This window comes from Hemibagrus wyckioides, linkage group LG28, assembly GCF_019097595.1.
Source record: "Hemibagrus wyckioides isolate EC202008001 linkage group LG28, SWU_Hwy_1.0, whole genome shotgun sequence".
Lineage (NCBI taxonomy): Eukaryota > Metazoa > Chordata > Actinopteri > Siluriformes > Bagridae > Hemibagrus > Hemibagrus wyckioides.
Window position 1 is genome coordinate 10,273,902 of NC_080737.1, and position 20,071 is coordinate 10,293,972.

The 20,071-nt window shown below is 38.2% G+C and overlaps 1 protein-coding gene across 4 annotated transcripts in view; it reads left to right on the forward strand.

The window, feature by feature from the left end:
* Positions 1-7,580: 7,580 nt before the first annotated feature.
* Positions 7,581-20,071, forward strand: part of mapkap1 (MAPK associated protein 1) — a 34,240-nt gene continuing 21,749 nt past the window's right edge. Inside the window, exons 1-5 of one of the 4 annotated variants that reach the window (XM_058382744.1) lie at positions 7,581-7,758; positions 8,888-9,316; positions 19,059-19,094; positions 19,318-19,407; positions 19,505-19,653. In XM_058382744.1, the coding sequence (XP_058238727.1) occupies positions 9,040-9,316; positions 19,059-19,094; positions 19,318-19,407; positions 19,505-19,653 (552 nt within the window). In that variant the 5' untranslated portion in view covers positions 7,581-7,758; positions 8,888-9,039. The remainder of the gene's footprint in view (positions 7,759-8,887; positions 9,317-19,058; positions 19,095-19,317; positions 19,408-19,504; positions 19,654-20,071) is intronic. The other 3 variants (XM_058382741.1, XM_058382743.1, XM_058382742.1) reach the window with 3 other exon arrangements.

Sequence of the window (20,071 nt, forward strand, 5' to 3'; positions counted from 1 at the left end):
ACAACATACACATTGCAGTGCACATCGCTCCCTATAAATTATTTGTTATTAAAGGAAATACTTTACAAACCACTGTTAATTTTAGCAGAAAAGAAATACTGTATGTATATTAAATAGCCATTGCCTTAACTAATGCAGCAAAATCTTGCATTTAGACCTGGCATCATATGCGTTGATGATGTCCTCGTTGTTTAGTCCTGTGGTTATGTCACTTTCACTATGCAGCAGACTCAAAGATGAGAGTCTCTCCTGGCCCACAGTTGAACGCATCCAGTTCCTTATGTGTCGCATTGCTGAAAATGATCTCTTGCAAGTTGCGGTCCCCACCAGTAATGTCAGTGCCAACTTGAAAAGTTTTTAGAAGTTTGGATAATGTAGATGTGCACAAGAACAAGGGAGTTGCGTGTTGTCTTGATAATTGCCGTTTAATGAATGTTCGCACCAGAAAAGAACATGCCCCAAATTCCTTTACAACTTTCCACCCCAACCTGTCCATTTCCAAATATGCAGCTCCCTTAAACATACATATGTGTGCAACACAGACATATTGCACATCTTTCTTTTTTTTTTTTTTTTTTTTTTACAAATAACATAGCATAAACCAAAGAGAAGAACAAGAAGTGTGCAACATAGAAATAAACACCAACAACATCTAACTATGTTCCCATGTGTAATGAACATACTACATGAGCAATTAGTGTGTGACAAAGTCTTTGAACCTTAGATTAGGCTTGGACACTTGTCCTGATCAAGTGACAACCAGTGGAGCTTGTAAATCTGGATCCACTTGTATGGAACTGTGAGTGTTTAGTGGTAATGACACGTTACATCCATTTTTTGAAATGTCATGTACTGTAGCACTGCTGTACATGAATTTGCTCTTTCATGGTAATGGTGGGACAGTATGACTCAGGCACTTTTAGAAGGTGACGTTGGTTCTGAAGCTGTGTTAAGTAGTGTTTCTGAAGAGAGTGAGGTAATACATACCTCTGACCATGCATAATCAAGCCATCATCCACTGTCAATTCATCCCTCATGGCCTAAAATGGATGGATATCATGTGGAAGATCTTTATATGAGTCAGGCCAGCCAGTGAGAATAGTGTTTATGAGATGTTTGCAGACGGCATCTGCATCCAGAATGCTGAAAACCTTGGCCTGTGGCATGTCAGTGATCACTTGCTCAACAGTCTTTAATGGATGATGAGGCCTCAGGAGAGCCTCATTAAGATGCACAGGGTCAATGCATATGTGTTCCGTGCTATCCTTTTTGACTGTAGCTGCCATGGAGTAGAGACCCATGGGGTAGTCTCCTCCACTGTTGAGATAATACCCAGTCTAGTCATCCTCTTTAACTCTTGCAAGACTATCTTTCATGGCTAGTGGAATCCTTCTCAGGGCACACTCAATAGGATGCACCGATTCATCCAGGCGCATATGATTCATGACTGGAAGCTTACCAACAGTGTCAGTACGAAATAAAGTCCTCATAATCACTCATCTCGGGAGCCTGCTGTTGTACAGCATGTACTTCAGGGCTGAGCCATATGAGATTTAACTTCATGCTATCCTGTAAGCCTAACAGGCTCTTAACATTTCTGTTCACTATGTGGAATAGCAATTTTTCCCCAGGAAAATCTAGGGTAACAGAGCCCAGTGTTTTAATTGTTTGACCACCAAAGGCTATCAAATATAGATGTTTTGGTTGATGTGTTGCAGTGTGGATAACGACATTACATTGCATTTAGCCCCAGTGTCTATTTTCAGCTTGACCTGCTTATTACTGGTTATTGGGAGAGTGGTGAATATTTCTCATTTGTTTGCAAACAGCTCCACACTTTCACAGTGAAAATAACCTTGGTGGACCTCACTTTCCACTTCATAATTCTGTGTAGGTTCCTTTCAATAGTTCCACTAAATGCTGCCATCTGCCCACCTGTATTTTGAGGCTTGGCTCTACAACACTTGGCAAAGTGGTTCCACTTGTTGCACGAGTTGCAGCGTTTGTTAAAAGCCGTGTTCACCCCCACAATTACTACAGCGCCTTTTGTACTGCTGCACCGCACACACTTCAGCCACTCTTTTGAGCTACTTAGTACCACGATCAACATGCTGTTTCATCGTGCTGAAAGTGGTACTAAGTAGCTCAAAAGAGAGGCTGAAGTGTGTGCGGTGCAGCAGTACAAAAGGTGCTGTAATATGTATATATATATATATATATCAAGTCTTTTTCCCTTAATAGCTGAACACGAACTGCATCATTGTAGATACCACAGACAATTCAGTCTCATATTAGTTCATCAGTTAGTAAGCCATAGTTAATTTTTTTTGCTAACAGCCTCAACATGGCCATGTAGGATTGAATTCCTACCTTCATCAGGTTTTTGCACTGTGATATTGAATGCATGTCTAGCCATTAGCCATTCTGGCAAGCATATCTCAATCAAATTTTTTTATTAACACATCAGGATCCTCTTGGTCCTCACCCTCTTGGAAATGAAACGACTCATATTTATCTAGTGCATCTGAACCGGCTAAGTTGAGGAGGGTGTAAGCTTGCACCTTTTTTGACTTGTCCAACAGTCCTGCTTTGCTGTACACGTCCCATTCCCTCTTGAATTTCAGCCAGTTGTTATCATCAAATATGAGCGGTTCTATGTGTCATAGATGTTTCCTTTACTACTTTCCACCGCCACCTGTCTTTTTCCAAATATGCTGCAACACAGACATATTCTACAGATAAAATCCAGTCAAGAGTGCCTCCTTCACAAAGTCAAGAGATTAGTGTGGTGAGTGCAGTTTTTTATCTTGGTAGAGGCCAGTTTTGACTTTATAGAGAGGGTTGGTGCATATTTATTTTAAAGACACTGCATCGATCCCTCTGGATCGCATTTTAGCACTGCATCGACACTCTGCTGTTTCCATGGTCTGGGTGGAAAACCAGGACTGACACTCACCCAAAAGAGTATCCAAAACAGGAAAGTATACCTTTTGGGCCCATTTCTCTTGCATGCTTTGTATGATATCTGTTTGGCATTCTCTTTGTCCAAGGGACCTTGCGACAACACAGGAATCCAACATAGCCATTCTTTTCACTGCTCACTTACGTGTATGATTGCGTTCATCTTCACAGACTGGAATGTCAAGTGAATTAAAGAATGCTTCAATTTCAATCCAGAATTCTTCCCACTTTTCAGTGGTCCTCATACTCTCAAGGCTCTTTATTGTAGATTCCATGACACTTGAAGTCTAAGATAGTGTTGTGTCTTTCTTTTGTAGCTGGCACAGAGAGCTCGGAAAGAGTGGAGAGCAGGGCTCTTATTGAACTTTAACTCTTATTCTGCTTTAACTCCAAGCTTCTTTTGGTGCTGCTGGTATGCATGGTGAGTGCCTGGTTGTGAGAAAAACGTATACAGACTCTCGAGGATTTGAAAAAACAGTTGCTGTGCGATTTACCCTGCAGGCTCAGAAACTGAACTCCCTTTACATGACCGGACACAACACCTACTCCGTGATAAGTTTGTGCAACAATGGGTAAAGTGTATATTCCACATGCATCCAGAAAGTGCTTTACATGTAAATAAATTCCATTAGCATCTGCTCTTTTAGAACATTAAGCAAATCCTAGATATCTTTCCTTTAACTCCAAACTCTTTGTGTACCTCACACACATGGCCATTTGTTCCTCTTTAAAACTGCGTGCTTCATCCACTAAAACAGTAAAAAAAACATTTTCTACGATTCCGTGGATTATCTTGCCTTTGACTAAACAAGCAGCTATTTCTAAAAATTCATTTTGTGTGTCAGGGCTCATTAGATTGAATGGGGCATTTAATCAAGTACAGAAAGCCTTGTCACGCCTGGCATACCAGTCGTACAGTTTCAAAAAGTTCCCTGTCTCTCCTGTTGTGCCCTCTCAGTGCAAGTCCTTGTTTTCCTAAATAGAGCAATATGTCAACAATGGATGCTGCATATTCCCTTTTGCACTACTCTGTGGTCCTGTGAGACTCACTTGATTCACTTGAGTGACTGAACCAGTTACTTTGGTTTGGTGAAAGCAGTGCCATTGCTCCGTACAGTGACGATGTGGTGCTCCGTCTGTGTGTTTCTGTAACTTTGCTAAAATATTCTTCCAGTCACATACTCCATTTGCAATAAAATCAGGAACCCTGTATGCACCACTAGATCTGCACTGAAACAATCTACATGGGAAGCAGATTATCACATCTGCCTCTTTGCTGTATTCAATGAATTCATATGCATTGTAGTAATCAGACAAAAACAAGCGGTTTTGCTTACCGAACAGGGTTTTCAGGTATTCAGGTGAGTAGGGTTCTGATGGTCCAGTGTTTTTTGTGCCCAAATCCCCAGGTGGTGTTCTTTTAGTGGTAAGACACTCCAACCGATCTTCCCGTTCATAAGGCATTCTGCTGCCAGACCTTTTTTTTTTTTGTTGATATTTTCAAACTTGAATTGGATTGGTAAGGGTTGTTTTCCAGATATTCGCTGCATGATTTTTTTCCTGAATGTTCTTAGACTAACAATATAAAATTTGCTGTGGAATATTCTCACTCAAACCACTGCCTGCGGCTGCTTCTAGTTGCTTATCAAGGGAAAAGCTGCTCATAACTGCAGGTCCAGGATCAGTATTTTCCACAGTTATTTTACATGATGAGCAGATCAGCAGCTGTGAAAAACGTATTTGCATGGCATACGCACACATAGAGAAAATTTATTAATGCAGTTTTTTTTTCCAGTAAAGACTTTTTAAATAAATAAAAACATATATATATAAATACATTACAATATTCTTATTTTTATTACAATTTTTTATTAAGATATTTTTAAAAATTATTTTATGACACCCATATCCAGCATGTGCCTAAAAACGCGGGTTTATGCTTATGATATAAAGTGACTTGAAGCGGCACTGCGCAGATCGATCTGGTAACGTCAAAGTACTGCGAGAGTGACTTGAGAGTGTGCGCTCGAATATGCGCTAGAATCGCTCTCGCGATACTTTGGTGTCATACACCGCTCGGTCTGCGCAGCGCCGCAGCTGGATATGGGTGTCATAAAATATTTTTTAAAAATATTGTAATAAAAATTTTAATATTGTAATGTATTTATTATATCGCTTTTATTATTAACAAAGCTATGAAAGATACTCTGTCAAGAGTGAGTTATTTACTTATTACCTTTTTTTAATTTTTTTTTTTTTTTAGCATAATGACTTGATAATGAGCATATAAGGCTAAGGCCATGTTAAGACCTAATGGATAGACTTAATATACTGATACATCCAGCATCTGTTAACGTTTATTAAAGATATAAACATTTTTGTAAACACAGCATGTATTCAACACAAAGTGTTTACACAAAGGGCTACAAGACACGAAAAAGATCAATATTCGCGCTGTGTGCCGGGCTTTTTGCTATCGTCAGAAGAGCATGCTAAAAAACATTTGAAAGTTTAAAGTAGCATGGCTATAAAATGTATGCAACCGTAAAATTTCATGATAAAGAACTGCAATGTTACACTACCTCTGTGATGCGACTACAAACATACGTTGTGTTATACAGTATACTTGTCCGAATATTACAGAACTGACAGATTGTGCACTATATCACAATACTGCGATCAGAGATATTTTAATCGTTCAACATCTAAAATAACTTTACAATGTAAATTTTGGTCTCACAAAAGTTCAAAACTCTGACATGCACACAGGTGTTCATTCAAAATTTATTAAAAATGTGAATTACATTTATTTAAAAAAAATAGTTTTGAAAAGTGCATATTCAGAATACTTGATAAAGAAAAGCTTTGCTCATTTCACATAACATTTAGCTGCTTACCTTCACCGTGGATGATCAGTCCTTCACTGTAAGCTTGGCTTGTGTAAAATGGACGCAGCAAATTGCTAGATTCAAAATCAAGCCAGTTCTACATCAGGTGGTATCCTGATTGGATCCTAAAAAATTGTACTACATTGATTAAACTCCACATTATTGTTGACTTTGCTCAAAATTACTGGTAATTTTTCTTCATTATTCAAAGTAAACCATACACTCAATATATTATGTAACAATTGCAGCTTTAAATTAAGTAATTAAAGCTAACTTTTTTAAGTAAAATCTATTAAATTTAATAAGCCATATTTACTGAGGGCAGACATCAGTTTTTAAACTGATGGACTTAAACCAAAACAAAAACATACATGGTAATGTAAACAGTACAAAAAATATGAAAACACAAAAGCTCACAGCACCCAGAAAAGGAGAGATTCATGACAGGTGTATTGCAGGATTTCTTAGTGAGCATTCCAAGCACTAGAATGGTATTGCAATTGAGACAGCCCTTAAAATGGCTGAAGAATAACAAGAAGAACTTTTGATGGCTACTGGTCTTCCCGGGAGGGAGTTGGGTGAGCTAGATGGTGGGAGGTCACATTGGGCTATGAGTGATTGATATAAGGAAATACTTCAGAAACAGGAAGTGGTCTGGAGATAGAAGATGAAATGTTTGGTGGAGAAAAAAGAGTTGAGAGAAACGTTAACTGCATGGTGGTAGAAAAACATAAAAGAAAGTTGGAATAAAGTGTCAGGAACAAGTTTTGATGACATTTACAGTGGAGGATGGTGAAGAAATTAATCCACTAAGAGTAACAAAAAAAATTATGGAGTCGAATGGTTGACTATACTAAATAATTAACAGATGGCAAATTACGGATAGCATGTAATCATAGAATGCAACAAAAAAGCAAATGCATCAAAAATGTTGCCTGCACTAATTTACACAGAAGTAAAAGGGGAGAAGTGGATAAGAGGAGTGATATCTGGTATACCAACTGACATTCCATTAGATTCATTTAAATAAAAAATGGAGCTGGAGCTGTGGATTTAAGATGCAGAAAGTGCAACAAATGTAAAAAGAACAAATGCAAAAAGTATAAACATGTTGCAGCTGCATGTAGAGGACAGATGTGGCATATGTGGAGGTGAAACTGAATATGGGAAATGTGGGCAAGAAGCAAAGCTGAAGCATTACAGTTGTGGTGAATAGCACAGTGCAGGTTAAGGGGTCTGCCATGTAAGGAAAGAGGCTGAAAATGTGATAGAAGCAAGTAGAAAGCAGCACTTTACTGGATTTTGAGTTTCATTTGGTGGATTTTTTAAGTTTTTTTTATTTTTACTTTTAAGTTAAAGCAATAATCCATATGATTGTATGTGAGAAAAGAAGAAAAGAAAGTGGCAAGAAGTTTGAGATAAGGAAGAAGGGGAAGACATTTCCAGTATATTCAATATAATAAGACACTGAATATCAGGTTGGCAGTGATTAAACAGATTTTGGTAAGAGAAGAGAAGACAATTCTAACTAGACTTGGTCATACATCTTTAAATTACTGCTATGTTGTAAACATTTTAAATCATTTTAATCATTTTTGTCCCCCCCCCCCACCACACACACACACACACACACACACACACACACACATACAAACACATTGTCGCGGTTTCATACTCCAGCCCAGTAGGTGGCGGGAATGCACCTAACTTTGGTCAACAAAGCGCTATAAAAGTCGAAGATTGAGAAGAAGAGCCCGGAAATAAAATGATGTAATTTAGTTATGGCTTACCGTTGGACGCCAAAGGCTTTAACAAAAACATTGATTTTTATTCAGATTAACTTGTACGTTACTTGCGTGATTGTCTTTATGGCCAATATATTTAACCAACGAATTGATTATGCATGAAGGTAAAGTTGCTTTAAGCTCTTTTCGAGCATTTGAATAACATTGGGAGACTATGTCAAGGCCTTACTATCGAGTGATAGCGTTATAGCTAACTCTGGGAAAATCAGGTCACGATACATAACTCGCTCACTAGTCTAAGCTAGTATACATGAACTAACCATCCTAACTCGCTGCCCCCTTTAGATTCAGTATTTTGCCAGTACTAAATATGAAATAAAGATTGCCTTTGCTGTTGTTGGCATTCGTGCAAAAGAAGGCAAGCTGCTTGTGTGGCGTCACATCGTCTGTTGAATATTGATTTTTCTGGAGGTACCAACACTCTCCCATAGGATTACAGAGATTGCTGTCCAGAAGGTCCTAGGAGGTGGAGAGGAAAAACCTGAGTGTATGTCAGTGGCTCATTGCCGCATATTTGGGCAGCTTAATTTATACAGTTGTGACTTTAACTTAAAAGTTTATCACATCTGTTATCCAAGCTAAGTTCATATGTTGCACATAATAAACTGTCTCTAACTGAAGTGATAGATATTCTTAAAAAAAATGTCTTATAGTTTATTATTTACTAAGTAATAGAAATCAGTCAAGTGGTGGTTCGTGGAATGGCTCAGTTGTTTCCTTATAAAAATGTCACTGTAAGTCAAAAAGGTTGTTCTGATTGATCACCTTTATTGTACATTGAAACATTTCTATTGTGATGATGGGAGTTGTCTCTACCAGAATTACCCATCCACATCCACACGGCAGAAGGGTTTAGTGAATGGATTGATGAGGATGAAAATCATGTAAAGAATTTTCTATCCTCTTTATGGTCACCAGATCTTTACAGGGTTTTTGCTGTGTGATGGGCAAATACTTGAAAAAGGTGAACACTGCTGTGGTCACCTACTTGCTATGCACTATATAAACAAATTTATACAACAGTTAATTAGATTTACAATGGTTAACTTGTCCATATTGTGCATGATTAATCAATTATTTTGCAGTGTTTATACTGGAATGACAGTAGGTGTGCTTAACAGTATTGAGCACATATAAATATATTAAATACCACTGCCATGATGTATATGTGTGATGTAATATGTTAACACATTAAATATACTTGAATTTACTTGATAACTGTCATTTCCTCAGGCAACTACAAATGCTCCACTACTGACTGGAAACAATAAACTATAATTTGTGAAGAAACATTGGACCTTTTTTGGGTGTCTGAACTTGATGGAAAGTGAATGAAAGAAAGTGGAGAGTTGGATGATTTATGAAAGCTGTGGCAGGAGGTACCAATGAGAATGGCTTTCCTTGACAATCCCACCATCATACTGGCCCACATCCGACAGTCCCATGTGACTAGTGATGACTCAGGAATGTGTGAGATGGTGCTGATTGACCATGATGTTGACTTAGAGAAGTGTTATTTAGGTGCCATATCTGCTGGTAGTGGACTGACGGGTTTGTTGGGGGATTCCATTGTTAGTGGAGAAGTGCAGCCTTGTGACCTCTCTCAGTCCATGGACATCACTTCCAGTTGGGACTTTGGCATCCGTCGGCGCTCAAATACAGGTAGGCAACTTAGACTCTTGCCAAATTGTGGGTTTTAAGTCTTGTTTGTTAATGGGAATGTGTCTTGAAGCAGTTAAATATAAGGACTTTCCTTCCTCACATTTTCAGATAAGCCTGTCTGAGCATAATAAAATATTACACAAAGCAAATTTTTTGCTCTTTCTTAGCCTCAATTTTTAGTTTTAGTTTCTTTTATTTTGGTATGTTTCTTTCATATTATTTCTACTTTATTTATATTTGTCTGATACTTGCATGTTGTAATTTTTCTCAAGAGATGTAATAGTGTTCATGCCAATGGCCGATTCACAGCCATGCCATTATTCAGTATGATAATGCAGTGACACTGTAGTTGTGTGATCCAATCAATCTTAGCATTACCAATAAAGGAAATCTTCATAATATAATGTAACAAAATTAAACTTCTTTAATTAAATATCAGCTTTTTTGCCTGGCTGGACCAATATTCAAGGGGCATGTCTGAAGCATTAGAATTTTAATTTCGTATTCTTGCATTCTAGTTAGTCTAAGTCCAGTAGCTTTCTTTTGCATTCACCACTAACATGTAGAATGTGTGTAGGGCATCAGATTGGGCTACCTTTCAACTCATTGTAGACTTTATGTAACCTTTCTGGGTCTTTAGGATTCAAACTTGTGATCTCCCTCTCGTAGGGACAATGCATTTCTGGGCTGCAGTAACTTCAGTAGCTAATTTAATGGCCTGTTTAAAAAGTTTAAAAGTCTAATTGGAAAATTTTAAAGGAAATTCCGAATGGCATTCAGTCAAGGCTTCCAGGAGTCATTTTTCACCATAGATATAGAACATAAAAACCATTCTGGACACATAATTAAATACAAATGTACAATGTGTTTTTAGGGCATTTAGTGAATAGAGGGATGACTATCTATCGATCTATCGCAAATTCAAATATTTGTTTGTATTTAACCACAGATTATAGTTACTTTCCTGTCATAATCTGTCTTTCTTCCATGCATGCCATGTTCTGAAAAGAGATAAAGCTTGGTAGTGAGGATTGCTCAGTGTAGGCTAGTGGACTTAAATAGACAAAATGTCACATCACCTTAATATCAGAGGCTCCTAATACTAAGGGTATTAGTATTAACTTTTAAGTATTAAGCAGTATTAAGCAGTATTAAGTCTTTTTTTTTTTTTTAAACAAACACATGTGTAATAGAATAAAGAGACAAGCGTATGGATTGGATTGGTACCCTGTTAAAAATAAACAAACTAGATGTAAAAACTGAGTGGGTATGGCAACATGGCTAGCCCCAAGCATGCTATGAGGGTGGACTATTGACAGTGCTAAAAAAAAAAAGAAAGAAAATAACACATGGGACTCATCCCTGACCTACTATGTCTCAACAGAGTCAAACTACCGATGGAAAAATATGTAAATGTATGCCCAAATTACCTGTCCACACATCACAATGGAGAGTTGATGCTGGTAAGACCAAGAAACAACAATGTGAAAAACAAAGTGAGGCACCATGCAACTGAATGTCTGTATTTATTTTGGTGTATTTATTTTAGATTTAGATTTTAGAGAACTATATTTAGTTTGAATTTAAAGAATGTTTCTTCTAAATTTATATATTTGAAATCGCTATCCAAATAAAGTATGTATGTATGTGTGCGTGTATATATATATACAGGGGTTGGACAATGAAACTGAAACGCCTGGTTTTAGACCACAATAATTCATTAGTATGGTGTAGGGCCTCCTTTTGCGGCCAATACAGCATCAGTTCATCTTGGGAATGACAGATACAAGTCCTGCACAGTGGCCAGAGGGATTTTGAGCCATTCTTCTTGCAGAATAGTGGCCAGGTCACTACGTGATGCTGGTGGAGGAAAACATTTCCTGACTCGCTCCTCCAAAACACCCCAAAGTGGCTTAATAATATTTAGATCTGGTGACTGTGCAGGCCATGGGAGATGTTCAACTTCACTTTCATGTTCATCAAACCACTGTGTCACCAGTCTTGCTGTGTGTATTGGTGCATTATCATCCTGATATACGGCACCGCCTTCAGGATACAATGTTTGAACCATTGGGTGCACATGGTCCTCCAGAATGTTTCGGTAGTCCTTGGCAGAGACGCGCCCATCTAGCACAAGTATTGGGCCTAGGGAATGCCATGATATTGCAACCCAAACCATCACTGATCCACCCCCATGCTTCACTCCGGGCATGCAACAGTCTGGGTGGTACGCTTCTTTGGGGCTTCTCCACACCGTAACTCTCCCGGATGTGGGAAAGACAGTGAAGGTGGACTCATCAGAGAACAATACATGTTTCACATTGTCCACAGCCCAAGATTTTCGCTGCTGGCACCATTGAAACTGACGTTTGGCATTGGCACGAGTGACCAAAGGTTTGGCTATAGCAGCCCGGCCATGTACATTGACCCTGTGGAGCTCCAGACGGACAGTTTTGGTGGAAACAGGAGAGTTGAGGTGCACATTTAATTCTGCAGTGAGTTGGGCAGCTGTGGTTTTGTTTTTTGGATACAATCCGGGTTAGCACCCGGACATTCCTTTCAGACAGTTGTTGAACAGACAGACTGTTGGATGTGGTTCGTCCTTCTTGGTGGTATGCTGACATTACCCTGGATACCGTGGCTCTTGATACATCACAAAGACTTGCTGTCTTAGTCACAGATGCGCCAGCGAGACATGCACCAACAATTTGTCCTCTTTTGAACTCTGATATGTCACCCATAATGTTGTGTGCATTGCAATAATTTAAGCAAAACTGTGCTATTACTCTGCTAATTAAACCTTCACACTCTGCTCTTACTGGTGGAATGTGCAATCAATGAAGATTGACATCCCATTCCTAATCCATAGGGTTCAATATGACGTCGGTCCACCCTTTGCAGCTATAACAGCTTCAACTCTTCTGGGAAGGCTGTCCACAAGGTTTAGGAGTGTGTTTATGGGAATTTTTGACCATTCTTCCAGAAGCGCATTTGTGAGGTCACGCACTGATGTTGGACGAGAAGGCCTGGCTCTCAGTCTCTGCTCTAATTCATCCCAAAGGTGTTCTATCGGGTTGAGGTCAGGACTCTGTGCAGGCCAGTCAAGTTCATCCACACCAGACTCTGTCATCCATGTCTTTATGGACCTTGTTTTGTGCACTGGTGCACAGTCATATTGGAAGAGGAAGGGGCCAGCTCCAAACTGTTCCCACAAAGTTGGGAGCATGGAATTGTCCAAAATGTCTTGGTATGCTGAAGCATTCAGAGTTCCTTTCACTGGAACTAAGGGGCCAAGCCCAGCTCCTGAAAAACAACCCCACACCATAATCCCCCTTCCACCAAACTTTACACTTGGCACAGTGCAGTCAGACTAGTACCGTTCTCTTGGCAACCGCCAAACCCAGACTCGTCCATCAGGTTGCCAGATGGAGAAGTGCGATTCGTCACTCCAGAGAACGCGTCTCCACTGCTCTAGAGTCCAGTGGCGGCATGCTTTACACCACTGCATCCGACGCTTTGCATTGCACTTTGGTGATGTATGGCTTGGATGCAGCTGCTCGGCCATGGAAACCCATTCCATGAAGCTCTCTGCGCACTGTTCTTGAGCTAATCTGAAGGCCACATGAAGTTTGGAGGTCTGTAGCGATTGACTCTGCAGAAAGTTGGCGACCTCTTCGCACTATGCGCCTCAGCATCCGCTGACCCCGCTCCGTCAGTTTACGTGGCCTTCCACTTCGTGGCTGAGTTGCTGTCGTTCCCAAACACTTCCACGTTCTTATAATACAGCTGACAGTTGACTGTGGAATATTTAGGAGTGAGGAAATTTCACAACTGGATTTGTTGCACAGGTGGCATCCTATCACAGTTCCACGCTGGAATTCACTGAGCTCCTGAGAGCGACCCATTCTTTCACAAATGTTTGTAAAAACAGTCTGCATGCCTAGGTGCTTGATTTTATACACCTTTGGCCATGGAAGTGATTGGAACACCTGATTCTGATTATTTGGATGGGTGAGCGAATACTTTTGGCAATATAGTGTGTGTGTGTATATGTGTATATATATGTGTATGTGTATATATATGTGTATATGTATATATATATACACTATATTGCCAAAAGTATTCGCTCACCCATCAAGCACGTAGGCATGCAGACTGTTTTTACAAACATTTGTGAAAGAATGGGTATATTGTGAAAGAATATATATATATATATATATATATATATATATAAGGGCTGCACAATTAATTGATTTTCTAATCGCAGTTACGATTACAGATGCCATGATTACGTGATCGTTTGATCGTTCAAAGCTGCGATTACAAAAAAATGTTTGTAATTATTCTGTGTGCTTAAGGGGTGTTTATTGCATGTTACTTTGTGAGCGCTTGAATATGCTCTAGAACCGCTCTCGCGATACTATAATGTCCTACACCGGTCTGCGCAGCGCCGCTTTCACACCACGTGACAAAAATACCTTACAGCCCTTGAGCGCGACAGCAATAAAAAAACGGTCAGAAAACACAATAATGATATTATTGAGATAATAGCCTAACTTTTAATTTTTAATGTTAACACAGTTGATAAAAGTAGGCTAACAAATGTCTGTTGTGTCAAAAAGGAGGCCCACTGTCTTTGATTCTGAAAACCCCTGACATAAGGACCCTTTTGAATATTATTCCATACCCAAGACATAGAAAAGCCTTAAATTAAATAAGCCTAAAGATAGATCTAAATAAAATGTAAACTGTTAAAGCACTAAGACATTACAGTCTGAACATCGTGAGTTTCTATTATTCAACTAATGCAAGTTAAAATACATACATGGCTTAGGTAAACAATGGGCCAGAACAGACTCCATTATTAGGCTGTTCTGTCAATTGATAAAGGAATTCTCAGCACTATAAATACTAGTTTGGTGATTGACCTTCAAGTCTTGGAGATACTCTCTGATGATTCCACCCTCAAAGAAATAGGATAGAAAAGTCCCCAAGATAAAAAATATTTATATGTTATAAAATATGGCATGCAGTTGCTTCAAACAATGGTATAAAGCTATTCAAAACATTTAAAATGTTATCATAATTAATAATCGGAATTACAATTTCAAGGGAATAATCGACAATTATGATTTTTGTCATAATCGTGTAACCCTTTATTTTTTATATATATATATATATATATATATATATATATATATATATATATATATATATCTCGATCTTCTGTCCAAATTTCACAGTGGGTGTGAAACACCATGGCGCTTAGACTTCTCCAGGGGTTCATCTAACCATTAGACGACCAGGTATTGGGCAAAGCTGAAAATTGGAAAATCATCAGAGAAGATGAATTTACACTCCATTTCAATCCTTATGGTCTTTTGTAAACCTGTCTGGCTCTTTGCTTCTCATTGAAAAAGGGTTTTTTTCTGGCTTTGCATGACTTCAGCCCTGCCTCTAGAAACCTGTTTTGAACCGTCCTTACCGTGCACTTCACCACAAATGCCATTTGCCATTCTTTATGTAGGTCACTTGATGCCATATTACAGATGTTGACTGACATTCGAATGAGTTGGCAGTCATCCCGGTTAGTGGAGAGTCATTTTCGTTCTCTGTCTCCCATGTCTGCAGCTTGACCTTGTTCTTATGAGCTGCTGTCTTTGAAATTTTAAGGATGGAAGCAACCTGACACTTACTGTATCCATCTGCCAGTAAAGCCTTCTTTTCCTCACTCAAAACTTTTCTTTTAAACTTTTCTCCACTCTTTTGGCATGGTTAATAATTATTATTTGACTCCACTGGAGGTACTACTAGCACTGGTTTTGCCTTCCAGCTGGTCGTATTTTAAGAGAATAGTGATTACAGCAGCAGTGGTTTTTATACTTGTCCTCGTTAAATAAGATTTGGTTCAGGTGTTCACCTAATCAGTACTTCGTTATGCATTAATAAGGTGTGCCTGTATTGGAATTCAACATACATTGGAATGGAATGGCTGTCATACATGTAGAGATGTAGAGCTGATTTAAGAAAAATTTGGAGTGATCTCATTTTTTAGAGGAATTATGTCTCTAACTGAGCAAATAGGTAAAAACCTTCCATTGTATAATTACTGCAGTGATTAATATTTTTCAGCTGGCAACAAGTTATTTAACCCTAATTGATAGAGTGAGTGGCTTCTCATTTCTTAAACAGCCATGTCAAAGAGAACACAAGAGATTGGGACTAAACAGCTTATACGTGAGGCTAATTAGAAAAAAGGTTTCAGTTTACTATGGAGTGTAAAGATTGAACTCTTGAGCAGTGGGAAAAGGTCATGTGGTCTGATGAGTCCAGATTTACCCAAAGTGATAGGTGCATCACTTCATTAGCACAGTGCACCCAAAATAACTAGTGTTTACTGTACAAGCCTGTGGGAGCAGTGTTATTATGTGGGGTTGCTTCAGTTGGTCATCTTTCCTGTTGGCACGGTTATATTCCATCATGTTCCAAAATGTCAGGATTCATCAGGCTCAAACTGTGAAAGAGCATGAGACATTATGTTCACAAAGGGATTGGCCACCACAGAGTCCAGAATTTAACCCCATTCAGAATCCTCTGGATGTGCTGGAGAGGATGTGACACAGGTCTGACTCCCCCATCGTTGCTATAGATCTTGGCGAGAAATTAATGCAACTCTGGACTAAACAAATCCAAACCATGCCATGGTTTATGCATGCCATAATTAAAGCAAAAGGCAGTCCAATTAAATAATGCAAAATCAATTTCCCCATAATTTAATTCAAACATTAAAAATTTCATATATTTTAGATTTTTAAAGATTTTAGAACTGAAATATTATACTGAATTTATTTAGATGATTATGGCATGTCACAAATCTCAACTCATGAAAATCAAAAATCCAATATCCCAAAATATCAGAATATTTTATAAGATAATCAGTGAAATGATTTATAACACAAAAGTCAAACTTCTGAGTAATGTATGTTCATCAATATTTGTTTGGGGCTCATTTTGCACAAATTACTGTGTCAATGCGGCGTGGCATAGCAGCAGCTCTTGGTAGATGGCTACATTGACTTTGGACTTAATAAAACACAGTGGACCAACACCAGGAGATGACATGGCACCCCAAATCATCACTGACTGTGGACACTTCATACTGGACTTGGAGAAGCTTGGATTCTGTGCCTTTCCTCTCTTTCTCCAGACCCTGGGACCTTGACTTCCAAATGAAATGCACAATTTACTTTCATCTGAAATGAGGACTATTAAGTAATCAGTTCTTCTTCTCCTTAGCCCAGGTAAGATGCTTCTGACGTTGTCTCTGGTTCAGGAGTTGCTTGACACTAGGAATGTGACACTTGTGGAAGTGTGTACTGAACCTGACTGGGAGATTTGTTATTTATTCTGCATAAAGAGTGATTTGCTCAAAGTATAAATGAAATATCCTAATATTTTGAGATATGCTTTTGCAATGTAGGTCACAAATATTAATATGAAAATTAAAAAAATGCTTGGAACATTTTAGTTTACTTATAATGAGTCTAGAATATATACACCTTTCATTTTCAGAAGTAACTTGCAAAAAGTATTGAACCTTCCCATGAAATTCTAATTTTTTGAGCTGTGCCGATGTGTGTGTGTAATGGCATTTAGCAGTCAGTTTGGCAGTTACGTTTAGGCTTTGTGGCACAGAGCTCAGGCATCAGACACAGAGCCCAGGTGTATTTATGTACCTAAGCACAGTGCACATGTTGTGTGAGCTTTAAAATTTAAACAGTTTGAGTGAAGTCTGTACAAACAGTGCTTCTGGCTGTATTAATTGCAATTTTTCTGACATTCAGGTGTAAGAATACTCAGTTATATGGGCATCAACCTAACATTTTGAGGCAGAGGCAGAACACAGTGAAGTTCAGCATTTTTATCTAGTTGGTGTGGCATTACAAAATGACTTTAGGCTTTAAGTTATTGCCAATTTTTGTATAACTAATGAAGAATGGTCCTGGAGAAACGTTGTTTCATTTCACTATGTACTATGTCAGCTATATGTGGTTAAAATGACAATAAAAGCTTATTGACTTGACTTGACTAATGGGCCTTGTATATCAGGCTGGATATGAATAAAGCTATTTGCAAATCATTCCTTGGTGCATTTACATAAGTAATTTTGTGTTCATGAAAATTCCATCATTTCATAAAAATAATTTGCCTTCTATTTATACTCCTAAGTGTAAGTAAATTTGTGCAAAGGAAATAAAACTAATGTGTTTAACTGTAGCATTCTGGGATCACTGTGAGGAATGGAAAGTTGTTTTTCAAGGCATGTGCATCATATAGACCCTTTTTGTGCCAATGTCATGATTACATCACAGCGCTAGCTTTTGGCAAAACAAAGGGAAAACTGGAGGCAGCCAATATAAACCAGTAGCTACACATGGAAAGCAAATGTCATCTTGTGTTGTTGGGTGCCAGAATCGATGGAGTACAGGCTCCAATAATACTTCAATAATGTGAAGTATTATTGCGTACCTGCTGCCACTGCCAGACAAAAAAAAACAACTACAGCTGTGGTTAAAGGCAATAACAGAGTGGACGCTACTGTATATCTGTTATGTCCTTCAGGTTACTATAAAAGTAGGACCTCAATAAAAGGCCACTACTGGCTGTGGATGCATAGCCTACAGGCTACATCACACACGAAAAATGCTAAAACAGCCATTGTCATAATCAGATGTAATTGAGACACACTGCATTTTTTGGCAGGCTAACAGTAATTAGCAACATGCTCATTTCCTGTTGAAAGTCCTAAAGAAAGTGCTAAAAATGTATAGAATTACCTATTTTTGTGCTCCTAATGCAACATTTATAGACAAGTGATTATACAACCATAAAACTAAACAGCAACGGAATTAGAAATGCCAGTTGGACATACCACCAGCCTGACCAACTCAGCCTGTTTTTGGCAGCTGGTTACACCAAGTTTGCATTTTAGGACAGATTTGATGAAAACTGACAAAATTTAAGTGTTTAGTCAAATTTGTGCTCAGACTCTCTCTCTGCTTCTGGTTTGCTCAATTCAGGAGCACAAGTGCTTCTTGGCAAGTAGCAGCAACAAATGTGTGCATTGGGATTACAATAAGTTGGGGGAGCATATATATATATACGTTCATGGGAAGTATACTTGATGCTCATGTGGCACTGTGCAAAATGTCCACTCCTTCAGTAAATCCTTTTAATGTCCAGTGTCAAAGTGATTTCATTAATTGTGGTATCATTAATTTGTTTATATTTTGGAATAAACTTATAGTTAGAAAATTTCTCTTGTTAATAAAAATAATTGCTGAGGAAGTGGGATAAAAAAGATTAAAAAATTTATTTAAAAGCTTTTTTTATTATTATTTTTCTCTCTGATGGGCTTTAAGCATTGTGTTGCCATGAGGCGGGGGCAAAAAGGTGATGATCTCAGGTAAGAGTTGTCCAGTGTGTGAACTGCATGGACATAGTATTCTGTTCTTCATCTTGCCCTGCTAAAACTTTCTTAATTTTTTAAAAAAATTGCAGAGCACATAATTTGTCTAATCCATTTCTTAAACTTTAATATCCATATAATGTAAAGAATTTGTCCATGTTTTTCTCTACTGGCTTGGCTCTGGTGTTGGGTTGGTTGATTTGGTGGAAAGTGTTTTACTTTGTTGGGTTGGGTTTTTTTAATTGGAGAAACATCTGAGGCGTTTGTCTACAGGAAAGGAAGAGAATTTCATGGGGCCAAAGCCTACTGGTAAGCAGTGATTGACCTGAGGAACTGTTAAATTGTTCTCACTGCTTTAGATATATAATTTGTGTAATCAGAATGTGCCAATACACATACGCATAGTGACATCATTATTACCCAAAATATTGCTGTGGTTTGTCTTATTGTGCAATTAACATTGAAACAATATTGAGTATGTAATATTTGACATTGCTAAAGTCACAAATTGTCTTAATTATTTATTGTAAAGCTCAACGGCTGGAAAGGCTAAGAAAGGAACGACAGAACCAGATCAAGTGTAAAAACATTCCATGGAAGGAGAGGACATCGTCTCAGTCAGGTAATTTTCATCCTATGTGTAGCATTATTTTGTTGCATTTGTATTATTATTTAGAATTTGCATTTTCTGTCGAATATGTTTGCTTTAATTTCTTTAGCTGAGGACTTAAGCTTCCTTTTTGAAAAGAAGGACTTTAAGGACAGGCCTCGAAGCACAGGAACCAAATCCACCCTCTCTCTACGCCTAGAGCAGTGTCCTCAGCAGCTCAACAACCCCTTTAATGAGTACTCCAAGTTTGATGGCAAGGTCTGAACTATTAGTTTTGGCTTTTTTGGACATTTGTATTTTTAAAGCCCTGAAGGTCATATAATGCTGATGAAAGACTATATCCAAGTCTTGTTTGGAACAAAATATTGTAGTGCAGGTTAAGCAACTGTTTCACTGATGCTTTGCTTCTCTTTGCAATGAGACTCTGTGCATTAATTTGGATTTGAATTTCATATTCATAATCCTGGAATTCTTTGTCTGGCATTACAGAAATGCTGACATAATGACTGTAGAGTTATCTGTAATAGAGCAAAGGAAATAAATAAAATATGCAGGAAGGAATCATAATTCTACATAGATTGTGCTTGCACAGCTCCATTTCAGTCTGAATTTAGCACTGCATAGTTTTACATTTTTGCAAATTTTCAATAAAATATGACGTTACATTACATACTTT